Source organism: Balaenoptera ricei, chromosome 1 (genome assembly GCF_028023285.1).
Source record: "Balaenoptera ricei isolate mBalRic1 chromosome 1, mBalRic1.hap2, whole genome shotgun sequence".
Taxonomy (NCBI): domain Eukaryota; kingdom Metazoa; phylum Chordata; class Mammalia; order Artiodactyla; family Balaenopteridae; genus Balaenoptera; species Balaenoptera ricei.
The window spans coordinates 101,380,570-101,394,356 of NC_082639.1; the positions used below are offsets into that span (position 1 = coordinate 101,380,570).

Consider the following 13,787-nt stretch of genomic DNA (forward strand, 5'->3'; position numbering starts at 1 on the left):
GTAGAGGTTGAAGTTCAGGTTTCCCACTTGACCTTGGTTGACACCTGAATGCACTGGGTGGGGGGGCAGTCCTCGTTAGTGCTTGTTGGGTTGGGAGTTCTGGCTACCTATGTAGCCTTCAGTGACATCATGCATGGATGGCCTTATTACTGTGGGTTTAGTGAAAGTTGTTGCTCTTTACTAGGCCTCCTGTGACACTACCCCAGTGTGGAGTGGGATGAGTGCCTTATTATTACTGGGATGGAGGTGGATATCCAGGCTCCCTATGTCATCTCTGCTGCCACTGCTGGAGTTGGTGGGCTCACTACTGGTTGGTGGGGATGAAAGATGGCTCCCTATTTGACCTTCTCTGACACCACTTTGATGGGGGTGTTAAAGTGCCTCATCACAGCATCATTAGGTTGGAAACCTAGGATCACCACTTGGCCTTTGTTGGCATGGGTAGCGTGGAGGCCACAGGCTTTTCTGTGGTGTTTGGCTAGGGTAGAGTCTTGTTAGGCTGTCCCTTTCCTTTTCCTTTTGCTGGAGAGAGCAGACGTTTTGGGGAGCTTTTTTGTCTGTGCCCATTGGTGTTTCCAGTTGCTGGCTTTGTCAGCTCTGAGTACTGGGATATGTGAGGCAAACAAACAATCACAAGACAAAACAAAACTCCATCCCCACCCCCCACCAAATCCAAACAACTCCCTACCCCCAGGTCTTACCCCACTATGTTGTTTTTCAGATCCAAAGGTCTCTAGTTGGTCTGGCTTCTTATCTCCATCTTTCAAAGTCTTCCTGTATTTGTTTTGTTTTGTTTTAAGACAGGACTGGTGAATTTGTATTTTTGTTTTTATCTGAAATATCATTTTTGTTATTTGAAAGAAAAATTCAGATGGATTAAAAATTAAATGTACAAAATGAAGCCCTTTTAGTAAATATGTGCATAATTTCAGGGTACACACTGCTGTTCTAAGTGTGACACCAGAGCCAGAAGACAGAGGGAAATGCCTAGCTCTTCCTGTGGCAAAAACAAACAAACAAAGAAACCAAGAAAGACAGCTGGGAAGATAAAAAAGATTTTTATGGAAAAGCATTCCTCATAATCCAAGGCCAGAGAAAGATTTAACATTCCTGTGGTCCAAAAATCTCTTGAAAATCAATGTTCTAACAAGAAACAGAGCAAACACATGCAATTCCAACAAGAGGCCATGCCTATGGCCAGTCTATGTCAGAGATGCTTGACCTCTCAGGTGAGGAAACAAGCAAATGTAAACACTGTGGAGACAGCATTGGTCACCATCACACTGGCAGATTTCTAGTCTGGTGACCACCAGCCCAGGTGACAACATGAGCAAGCAGAGGTCCCAGCAGATTCCCTAGAGGGAAGAGTGAATGGACTCTCCTCTCTCGGATAACAGTGTGCAGGACCCATCAAAGTTGCACAGATGCATCCCTTTCCTAGCAGTGCTGATCCTTAGAGTTGATCCCAGTAAAATTCCTGCACAATTTTTCAAAGATATCTTTTCAAGGGTATTCACAACAGCACTGGCTGAAATAGAAGGAGATTGGAGACATCACTAATGTTCATGAAGAAGGGATGGGATCCATCAGTTCTGGTCCACATATATGAATGAATGCTGTGCAGCTGGGAAAGTGGCTGCAGGGTCTCTAGCTGATGACAGGGGAGACCTCAGGGTTATCTTATGTGGGATTCACATGAACCAACCATCTGCATCCAGGATCCCATATCCTTCCTTAGGCCCTTCTGCCAGCAAGAGCTGTATCCTCCAGGTCCTGAGAACCAAGTCTTTAAATGTAACCATCCAAGGAAATAACTCTAACTTGAGGGTGCCTTGCTTTTAATTGTGCTCCTTGCCTTGATTTTAGATGTTATCCCTTCCAAGGTAGTCTCCCAACCAGGTGATAGTGCCCCAAAAGTTGATGCAAACGAATGGTAGAGAAGGTGTCCCCATAGGTGTTGATGATGAGCAGGAGTTCGTCTAGCTGGTCTCAGGACTTAATGAAGCTCAGGTTCTTGATGTCTTGCCACAGAAGGAATTCAGTGAGAGACAAAGTGATTGACAGGTAAGAAGTTGATTTATTTAGAGAGATACACATTCCATAGACAGAATGCCGTCCGTGTCAAAGGCAAGAGTGACCCCAGGACATGGGGTCATCTCAGAAAGTAAGAGCTACAAAGGGAGAAACACACTCCACAGACAGAATGTGGGCCATCTCAGAAGGTGAGAGGCCTGTGTTTGTTTTACATATAACTTTGAGGGGTTTTGGTTGTACTTGGGAGGAATAGGGAAAAGAATATCTCCTTTATCTTCCTGGAAGCGGAACTGCTAGTTTCATTACTTTTTGTTATTTCTAATTTTTTCTCTTTACAGCTTTGAAAGTTACATGTCAGTTTCTGGTTTTTTAGTGATTACTGGAGAGATTACAACATGGATCAATTACTTTTCACAAGTTTGATATTAATCAACACATTCACCTTTTTCCTGGGGTATTTAAGGACTTTGAACATTAATTCCATTTAGTTCCATCACCTTCTGCTTTTGTTGTGTATTTTAATTCTGTAAACGAGACATTATTATTACTGGTTTATGTAAACAATGTTTATTTGGTTTTACCTATATATTAACCTCTTGCTTTGGTTTTAATTCTTTTTTTAAATTGAGGTTTAGTTGATATACAATATTATATTTGTTTCAGGTATACAACATCTTGATTCAATATTGTAGATCACACTCCATTTAAAGTTATTATAAAATAATGGCTATATTTCCCTGTGCTGTACAATATATGATTGTTCCTTATTTATTTTATACATGGCAGTTTGCCTCTCTTAATCCCCTACCTATATCCTTGCTCCTTCCCCTTCCCTCTCCACACTGTTAACCACTAGTTTGTTCTCTATATCTGTGAGTCTGTGAGTCTGTTTCTGTTTTATTATGTTCCTTTGTATGTTTAATTTTTTTAATATTCCACATATATGTGATAACATAACGTATTTGTTTTTCTCTGTCTGACTTATTTCATTAAGCATAATACATTCTAGGGCCCTCCACATTATTGCAAATGGCAGAATTTCATTCTTTTTATGGCTGAGTAATATTCCATTGTATATAAATGTATCACATCTTGTTTATTCATTCATCTGTTGATGGACAATTTTTTTATAGTGTCTTTGGTTTTGATATCAGGGTAGTGGTGGCCTCATAGTATGAATTTGAGAGTGCTCCCGCCTCTTCATTTTTTGGGAATAGTTTGAGAAAGATAGGTACTAGCTCTTCTTTATATGTTTAGTAGAATCCCCCTGTGAAGCTCTCCAGTCCTGGACTTTTGTTTGCTGGGATTTTTAAATTACAAATTTTATTTCACTAGTAGTGATCAGTCTGTTTAGATTGTCTATTTCTTCCTGACTCAGCTGTGGCAAGCTATATATTTTTAGACACTTGTCCATTCCTTCTAGATTGTCCAAATTTTGGCATATAACTGTTCATAGTATTCTCTTATGATTTTTTTGGTATCTGTGTGGTATCAGTTGTTATTTCTCCTCTTTCCTTTCCCTTTTTGTTGTTTTGGGTCCTCTCTTTTTTTCTTTATGAGCCTGGCTAAAGGTTTATCAATTTTTAAAATCTTTTAAAAAAATTCAGCCTTTGGTTTCATTGATCTTTTTCATTGTTTTTTTGATTTATTTATTTCCTCTCTGATCTTTATTATTTCCTTCCTTCTGCTTAATTGGGCTTTGTTAGTTCTTTTTTTTTTTTTCTAAGTCCTTTAAATGGTAGGTTAGGTTGTTTGTTTGAGATTTTTCTTATTTCTTGAGGTAGGCCTATATCACTGTAAACTTCTCTCTTAGAACTTCTTTTGCCATATCCTGTAGATTTTGGAAAGTTTTGTTTCCATTTTCATTTGTCTCGAGGTATTTTCTGATTTCCTCTTTGATTTCTTCATTGACCCATTGGTTTTTTAGTAGCATGTTTTTTAGTTTCATGTGTTTGTGTTTTCCCCATTTTTCTTCCTTTAATTGATTTCCAGTATCAATTGTGGTTAGAAAAAGTGCTTGATAACATTTCTGTCTTCTTAAATTTGTTGAGACTTGTTTGTGACTTAGCATGTGGTCTATCATGGAGAATGTTCCACGTGCCCTTGAAAAGAATGTATATTCTGCTGTTCTTGGATGGAATGTTCTGTATATATCTATTAAGTCCACTGGATCTAATGCGTCATTTAAGACCACTGTTTCCTTATTGATTTTCTGTCTGGATGATCTGTCCATTGTTGTAAGTGGGTTGTTAAAGTCCCATACCATTATTGTATGATTGTCAATTTCTCCCTTTATGTATGCTAATATTTTTGTCATATATTTAGGCACTTCTGTATGAGGTACATATATGTTAACAAATGTATCATATTCTTGTATTGATCCCTTTATCATTATATAATGCCCTTTGTCTTTCGTTATAGACTTTGTTTTAAAGTTGATTTTGTCTGAGTATTACTACCCTTGCTTTCTTGTCATTTCCATTTGCATGAAATGTCTTTTTCTATCCCCTCAATTTCAGTTTGTGTGTGTCTTTAGCTCCGAAGTGAGTCTCTTTTAAGCAGCATATAGATGGGTCTTGTTTTTTGTCTGATCTGTCTTTTGATTGGAGCTTTTAGTCAACTGACATTTAAAGTGATTATTGGTAGGTACACACTTATTGTCATTTTAAAATTTGTTTTCTGGTTATTTTTGTAGTTCTTCTGTGTTCTTTTAGTTTCATCCTTTGTGGTTTGATAATTCTCTTAATGATATGCTCGTGTTCCTTTCTTTTTAGTTTTTGTGTATTGTAGGTTTTTTTAATTAATTTTTTTATTGGCGTATAGTTGATTTACAATGTTGTGTTAGTTTCTGCTGTACAGCAAAGTGAATCAGCCATACATATACATATATCCACTCTCTTCTAGACTCCATTCCCATATAGGTCATTATAGAGCACTGAATAGAGTTCCCTGTGCTATACAGTAGGTTCTTATTAGTTATCTTTTATGTGTAGTAGTGTGAATATGTCAATCCCAATCTCCCAATTTCTTCCCCTCACCCATTGTAGGTTTTTGATTTCTTGTTACTATGGGGTTCATACATGTTGACCTATAACTATAGCTAATTCTTTTAAACTGGTAGTCATTTAAGTCCAAACATATTGTAAAATGTCTACTTTTTATTACTCCTCTCACCCATATTTTATTTTTGATATCTTATTTTACATCTTCATATTTATCCCTGTACTGTTTATTGTAGTTATAGTTGATTTTACAATGTTTTGTTTTTTAATCATCATACTAGCATATTTGAGTGGTTGAATCTTAGCCTTTACTATATATTTGCCTTTACTCTTGGGATTTTTTTTCCCTTCCTGTCAATACTTCTTGTTGTAGCCTTTTCTCTTCCACTTGATGAAGACCCTTTAACATTTCTTTTAGGGTAACTTTAGTATTGGTTAATTATTTTAGTTTTTGCTTGTCTTAGAAGTTCTTTATCTCTCCTTTAATTCTAAGTGATAATCTTGCTGGGTAGAGTATCTTAGGTTGTAGATTTATCCCTTTTAGCACTTTAAATATAGCATGCCACTTTCTTCTGGCCTGCAAAATTTCTGCAGAAAAATTAGTTGGTAGCCTTATGGGGGTTCCCTTGTATGTGACTCTTTGTTTTTCTCTTGCTGCCTTTAGAATTCTCTCTTTATTTTAAAATTTTGCCATTTTAATTATGATATGTCTTGCTTTGTGTCTGTTTAGGTTCATCTTGTTTGGGACCCTCTGTGCTTCTGTACCTGGATATTTCCTTCTTTAGGTTTGGGAAGTTTTTAGCTATAATTTCATCAAATACATTTTTGACTCTTTTGTCTCTCTTCTCCTTCCTGGACCCCTATATGTGAATGTTGGTTCACTTGATGTTGTCTCAGAGGTCCCTTAAACTGTTCTCATTTTTAAAAATTTGTTGTCTTTTTGCTGATTGGGCGATTTATATTTTTCTATCTTTCAGATCATTTATGCATTCTTCTATATCACTTAGTCACTTGTTAATTCCCCGTAGCGTTTTTCATTTAATTATTGTATTATTCAGTTCTTACTGTTTCTTTTTTATATTTTCTTGTTTCTTGTTAAAATTCTCACTGTGTTCATCTGTTCTTTTTCCTAATTCAGTTAGCATTCTTATTACTAATGCTTTAAACTCTTTATTTGGTAAATTATTTATTAGTTTCATCAGTTGTTTTTAGAGTTTATCTCTTGTTCTGTTGATTGAAACAAATTCATCTGTCTTCTCATTTTGCTTAACTTTCTCTGTTTTGATGAAATTAGGTGAAAAGTTACCCTTTGAGGTCCTGAAGGGGTATTCTTGTATGGGAGAGTCTGAGTGTGCCCATTGGCTGTGGTGGGAGAGTGGGATCTGATGTGAGCATGAGTCATGTTTTTTCCCAGCATGTGCTGGCAGCTATCACCTTGGTAAGAAGAGGTTGGGCTGGAGATGGAGGGACTAGAGCCAGAGCCAGGTGTGAGCTGGGGTTTCTTTTCTCAGTGGCCAACACCACCCTACTAGGGGCAGGGTTAGGTCTCAAGTTGCTCAAGCAGAAAGCCTAAGGGTTCGGTCTGATCTGTCTTTGTTCCTTCTAAGTGTGTGCTCTTCCCTCCCAGCACTGGCACCCTTACCCCAATGCAGAGCAGTGCTGGAGCAAGAGGGGCCAGTGCAGGTGCTCAGCGTGGGTCTGGGTACGGTCTGTGGCATCCCTGGTCACAGTCAGAGTCTGGACTGCTTATGATGTGCTGCATCTGTAAGCACCATTAATAGCTGTCCCTGCCCCATTCAGATGGGTCTAAAATGCCTTTGCAACCCTCACTCTAGTTTGGAGTTGGACTGCAGAGTAGGCAGGGCTGGTGTGGGTGCTCTGTGTGGGTCTGGGTGCAGGCTGTGGTGGTGTCAGCTGTAGTCAGAGCCTGGGACCACTTCTGATGTACTGCTGCTTTAAGCGCTGATAATGGATGCCCCTCCCTCTTCCGATGCTGTTTTGTGTTTGGGCTGGCATAGTCCCTCACAACTGAGCACTCCGCTCAGCCACAGCAGCCCTTTCCCTAGTGTGGAGTTGCGCTGTAAAACCAGCAAGGCCTGAGCAGGCACTTGGCTCAGGCGGGGTAGCACACCATGGAAGTTGTGGGAAATGGGACAGAGTACAGTGCAGTTTCAGTTTGCTTTCTCTGCCTTGTTTCAGGAGTAAGCAAGTGTTGCACTTCTTCACAAGTTGAGTTTAGGTTTCTTACAGCCCCCTTTTTAGTCTCACTGGTTTTCTAACCAGTTTAGGGGACTTGTCTTCCCGCTTTTGGACCTGAGAACTGGGGTGCCCAATACGTGGTTTGAACTGCTCACTCCCCAAGGAGGATTCCCCTCCTCTTCTGTGTCCCTTCACAGGGGCACAGGTCCCGATCTGATTGCTTCTCTTTCCTTTCTACTGGATTCCATGTGGATCTTTCTTACAGCCTTGCATGTACAAGAGTTTTTCTGACATTCTTCAGTTAGTTTTCAGTGAGAATTGTTCCACGTATAAATGTATTTTTGATGTGTTCCTGGTGGGGAGGTGAGTTTCATGTCCTCCTACTCTGCCATCTTGATTTTGATCCCTCCTCTTAATTCTCAGATCTTTTGTTTGGATCATATTCTTTCTACCTTGAAGAGTAATACTTAGAATATGCTTTAGTGACAATATTCTTGTGATGATTTTGTCTGAACGTTTGTTTATCCATGCTCATCTGGAAAGGATTTTTTTGTTTGATATGTATTTCTAGTTGGCACACTATATGTTAAAACTATATGTTTTAGAACACTGAAGGTAGCATCTTGCTTTCTTTTGGCTTCCTTTGTGTCATTTTTCAACCTTACTGTTGAACCTTTGAAGATAAGTTATCTTTTCCCTCTGTTGTGGCTTTTTAGATTTTCTTTGCCTTTGATATTTTAGCATTTTCAGTATGATATGTTAAGATATATGCTTAATCTTATTTTACAGCTTCTTGAATCTGTAAATTAATGTCCTTTATTATTGCTTTCCTTCAAACATTATATTTGCTCTATTCTCTGTTTCCTCTCATTCTGGAACTTTGAATAAAAATCATGTTAATTTTCTCTATCTTCTGTGACTCTTAGTTTCTTTTCCATCTTTTCACAATTTTGCCTTTCTGTGCCTTATTCTGGACGATTTCTTTTCACCTATCTTGTCATTCACTAATTCTCTCTTCATTTGTTTCTCACCCACTATGAACTCTTCCAATTTTATTTTCAGTTATTAAGATGTTTAAGATGTTATTCTTACTTATTTTTCAAATCTGCTATTCTACTTTATGTAATTTTCTGTTTCTTATTATTTTCAAGGTTTTTATTCTTTAAATATACTAAGAATAGCTATTTTATAGTTTCTTTCTGATAATTCTTTATCTTAAATGTTTGTGGGCCTCATACTGTCTTTTGTTTCTGATATATTTTAGTCCAGATTTTGTTTTATTTATTTAGCCTTGTTTTATTGGGTGCCTTGTTGTCTTTGACTTCATGTTTATTATTTTTCTTGAAAAAATTTGTAAGTATTGTAAGGCCTGCCTAGTAAGTAAGTAATTTAACTTCCTCTTTGGAGGATTCCTATGTACTTTTACCATGTGCATGGTGGCTCTACCCACCTTAAGTCCATTTCATGGCTTGGGATTAACTGGACCACTCAGGTGATGTGAACCTGTGCTGCAGATTTGCTTGAGGGTTTGTTTACTTTTGCTCCCTCCACATATAATGATTGTTCTAGCTTATTGTACAAAGGTTTAATTCTTGGGCCTCTTACCTTATATAGTCTCTGGATTTTCATGTTTCTTTTTCTCATTTCATCATAATTTCAAATCAAAAGTCCAGCTTTGCCAGGACCTGCAAATTCCCCGGGGGCAAAAGCAGGTTTTGTGCTTATCTTACTTCTCTAAGTTTCTATTTTCCCTTCACTTTGTGCCTGGTAATTTCTTATTATTTTGTTGGGAGTTTAATGATTTTAATGTTCTTAATATTTGATCCTGAATTTTTATTCCTTTTTAGAGGAATGTTTGTTTGAATGACATACCTCACTATTACCCCAATGGAATTTTCAGTTTCAATTTTATATGTCATTTCTAGATAGTTTTAGTTTATGGACATCTTCCTTATTTCTTTTAGTATTTTTGTTTTTTTAAATTTTTTTGTCTGCACTGCACGGCATGTGGGATCTTAGTTCCCTGACCAGGGATCAAACCCGTGCCCCCTGCATTGGAAGTATGGAGTCTTAACCACTGGACTGACAGGGAAGTCCCTTCTTTTAGTTTTTAAAAATGATATAATACTTATTTTTTTAATTCTACAGCCAGTAATTCTAACATCTGAAATCTTGCAGTCAGGTCAAAGTCTGTCTTTTGTTCATTCTGCTGACTTTGCTCATAGTGCTTTGTTTACTCTTGTGATTTTTGATTGTGAGGTCATGTAATTTCAGCTGTGGAAATTCTTTAAGGCCTGAACTGGAAGTATATTTTTACAGAGGAAATTTACATTTGCAGCTTCTGGAATCCTAGGGGAACTTAGGGGAGCTTCAAATTAAGTTTTGGCTTGGAGCTTTTTAGGATATTCAAGCAGCATATATTCTGTTCCTACACATGCCTAAGTACTAGTTTGTGATTATGATTTCTCAGAGGAGACACTTATTGACAGACCATTATAAATAGTATTATAATAGACAGTGTTTAGTTATCATTGCCCTCTCTCCAGATCTACTTTTCCTATTTTTTTCTGAGAGTTGGAGCACTAGCCCCTTCATTTCTACACAGATTTTGAGATTGGAATTTAAAAAAAATGTAAACCTGGAACATTATTCTGTTGTTTAACATCCTTCATTGTTTTTCATGACTTAGGAAGCGTACGCCTCTGAGCAAGTTATATGAATCCTGCTATGATTTTGTCCTTATTATTTTTCCAGTCATATCTGCTATGATTTCTCCCTCGTACTTTAAGTTTCATGCTACTGAAATATATTTCCTTTAGACTTCAGAATGTGTCATCCTGTCTCTTCCATTTTTGCCTTTGTATATGCTCTTTCACATCTCTTGTGATTTTCCCCCAACTCCCATTACTCTTGTTAATTGTTACTGGCTTTCAAATGTTTCAACTCAGCTGTCATTTTCTGGAACTTTCCCTCTCTATGTCTGTCTCCCCTTACCTCTAACCGTCACTGGTCCTATTAAGCTTTGGTGTCCCCTCTATGTATTGATATATTCCCAGAATTTCTAGTGAGTACCCATCAGCGCTTATCTTTGATTATTTGTCTGCCTGCCCAGTTGTACTGTAAATACCTTGAATTTTAAGGTCCAGTTTCTGTATACACTATACCATCATTACCATCATCATAATAGTATTTAACATTTGTTGATTATATGCTAGAAAGCACTGTGGTTAAATGTTTTAAGTGCATTATCGTGTGTAATCCTCACAGGAACTCTTCAAGATATGAATAACTATCATTTTACATGTGGGAAAAGTAGAGAGAGATTGGTTAAGTATCATGCCCAAGTGTAGGTAGCTAGTAAAAGGAAATAGAATAATTTGAACCCAGAGAAGGGCATGAACTTTTTTCTCTTAGTGTTTTTTATGAGGTTGAAAAGTGAATGCATACATATAAAGCATATAAATTAGCACCTGGCACTTAGGATTTAGTAAATATTTAGCTATCAAGTGGAGTCAGTAGCTTTTTTTCATAATATTTAAATAAGTAAATGCAATTATTTAGAAAAATATAAAAATCAAGATAGGGAATAATGAAAATCATGAATAATTTCACCATTAGGAGAAAAATTACTTTTGAGATTTTTATGTGTATTCTTTCCTTTCACATGCACTATTTATATAAATACTGTTTTTAACTTGACCTTTTTATTCTATGAGTTTTATGAATATCCAAATTAGTAATAAATAAATAAACGTCTATATCATCATTTACAGTGGCTGGCTACATGATATACCATTGTATCACCATAATTTAATCTGTCTCCTTTTGGATATTTAGGTTGTTTCCAATGCTTAGCTACTACTAAAAAATGTAGCACAAAATGTCCCTATATATTCACCTTTGAGTCCTTGGGCAATAACGATCTTGAAAGGTCAGTAAAAGGTGATGATATCAGTGCATCTGTATATGCATAATTCTCTCTCATTTTGGAGTATGTAATAGAGGAAAAAGTAATTGTTACAAATAATTTGTTTTCTTGGTATGTATTTTTTATTAAGTATTAACTATCTACAACTTTCTCTTTTAGAATTACAGAATGAAAACTTAAAAGAATCAAATGAGAAGCAGGATCATTTGACATCAGAACTAGAAGATATTAAAATGTCTTTGCAAAGAAGTGTGGTATGATTTAAAAACTGATTAGTGTGTGATAATTCTCACACCATCAGTCAGTCAACAAATATTTATTGAATGCTAATACTATGTACAAGGACCTGAAGCTTCAAATAGAGAAGATACAATCTCTGTCTACAAATGCTTATAGTTTAGAGACATTTGATAAAAACATATCAAAAGTATAACAAATACAAGACTATGCTAGATACCAACATGATTCAGGCAAAAATTCTACAATATTTCTAAGAATTGAAAGAACATTATGGGCTGCATTGGTTAGGAAGACTCCATGGAGAGGTTGGGAGTATAGGTGGGCTTTGGAGGAATGGTGAATTGAAATAAGAGTAGTGGGTGTGGCACTCCAGATTGGCCAGGGTGGAGTAGAGGAGGGGTGAAAGGATAAGGAGAGAGGGAGGGAGAGGCAGTGAATTACAGAAAGCAGATGAATTCAGCCTTTTTTCTTAAGGCCCGTGGTTCATAGGGTTTTTTTTTTGTACTTTATTTCATTTAGAGTACTCAAAAGGCTTTAGAGGAAGATTTACAAATAGCAACAAAAAAAATATATCAGCTCACTGGAGAAAAAGAAGCGCAAATGGAAGAATTTAATGAAGCTAAAGCTGCCCATTCATTTGTGGTTACTGAACTTAAAACTACTACCTGCAACTTGAAAGAATTATTGACAACAGAACAGCAAAGGTAAAAATACTTCTTATTTAGCTGAATAAAAACAATTTACTTCTAATATTCAGTGCCATTTTCTATTCATTGACAACTGATTTGTAATTCCTATAACAACTATAACCAAGTCTCTTTTTTATATATAAAGTGGGAACACATTTTAAGAGTTTGTATTGCGTAGGCAGGTATCCCAGGAAAAGATAGCAGGTATTCTCTAGGATAGTTCCCATGCATGCTTTTCATAGAGTTAAGCAATATAGACAAGCTCATAAGGGCTGATGCAGTGATATCACATATTTAATTAAACTGTGGGTTATTATATAGAAATAACTTCCTAGGTTGTTGGTTTGTTTTACGGGGGTCTGTAACCTTCTTTCTGATTTATAAATTTAGCAACTAGCCTGGTACAGAGTAGGTACTCAAACATTTTTAATAAATCAATGGATTAATGAATATGGTTAGGTATATATAAAATATTCATCTGCATTTCATCTAAATAGTTTTTCTAAAACTTGAGTTAAAAACTTCCTCTGTTTTCCACTACTTTGTATTAAGGAAATGTTTATATAAAGTTGTGTTATGAGGCCTAGGTAATTATTTTTGTCCCATTAGTATAAGGGTTAATTAAGTCTGGAAGATGAAAGAGAGGAAGAAGCTTCTCTCTGAAGCCATGACCTGGGCCTAGTAGGGTTTCTTCTCTACTGCTTGTGTATAGTGAAGGAAGGAAAACTAGATATTCTAGCTCAGCTAATCTTGTATATTCTAGATTGACCTATCCAGGTGATTTTCAAATTTTCAAATTTTAAGTGACCTTGGATGTCATCTGTTCCAATTCCCTCAGTTTTATAGATGAGGAAATGGAAAGCCAGTGGAGTTAAGCGAATTGGATAATTCTCATATTTATATTGTTCCTAAGGCAGAATTCAGTATAATAGTAGTTATATACTCAATCTCTTTCAAAGTTCTAGGATGCATTAATTTGATTATCATCGATAGCTAAGAGATAAATCATGACAATAAGTTTGAGGTTTTATGTAGATGTAATTAATATACAACTATGTATGTATAATAGTAATATCTTGTTTTGAAATGTTACACTATCTGGCACAAAGTAGGTTGTCAAGAAATGTGTAATAATTGAATGAGTGAATCTATGATAAGATATACTGTTGCTAAATTGCACCAGTTTTAGTTACTAGATGAATTCTGACTAAAAGAATATTTTACATTATGAACTAATATATTTTACAAGATTGGAAAGAAGTGAAGATCAATTGAAAGTACTTACCATGGAGCTTCAGAAGAAATCAAGTGATCTGGGTAAGTTTTAGAGAATAACATATGTACATGATAATATTAGCCAATTATAAAACCATCAACATTATTTCAGAGTAAAATATAATTTCTCCTCCATCATTTACCAATAGTGATTATTTGATAACTATTAATTTAATTTTTCAAAGATAGAAAATTTAAATCTTAAGAAAGACTTTTCAGTTTCATTATGCAGCTCATAGATACCTAGAAGTGTAAGGAGCCTAAGAGATGTTTTTGTAGTCTTTTTTTTTATATGTATATATTTTTATACAGCAATTTCTTATTAGTCATCAGTTTTATCCACATCAGTGTATACATGTCAATCCCAATCCGCCAGTTCATCCCACCCCCACCCCCAGCCCCCGCCGCTTTCCCCCCTTG

At 36.2% G+C, this 13,787-nt stretch overlaps 1 protein-coding gene across 1 annotated transcript in view; it reads left to right on the forward strand.

Annotated features, from left to right (window-relative positions):
- Positions 1-13,787, forward strand: part of SYCP1 (synaptonemal complex protein 1) — a 168,643-nt gene that overhangs the window by 39,703 nt on the left and 115,153 nt on the right. The window contains exons 12-14 of the mRNA XM_059919118.1: positions 11,323-11,417; positions 11,923-12,107; positions 13,342-13,409. Of these exons, the coding sequence (XP_059775101.1) occupies positions 11,323-11,417; positions 11,923-12,107; positions 13,342-13,409 (348 nt within the window). The remainder of the gene's footprint in view (positions 1-11,322; positions 11,418-11,922; positions 12,108-13,341; positions 13,410-13,787) is intronic.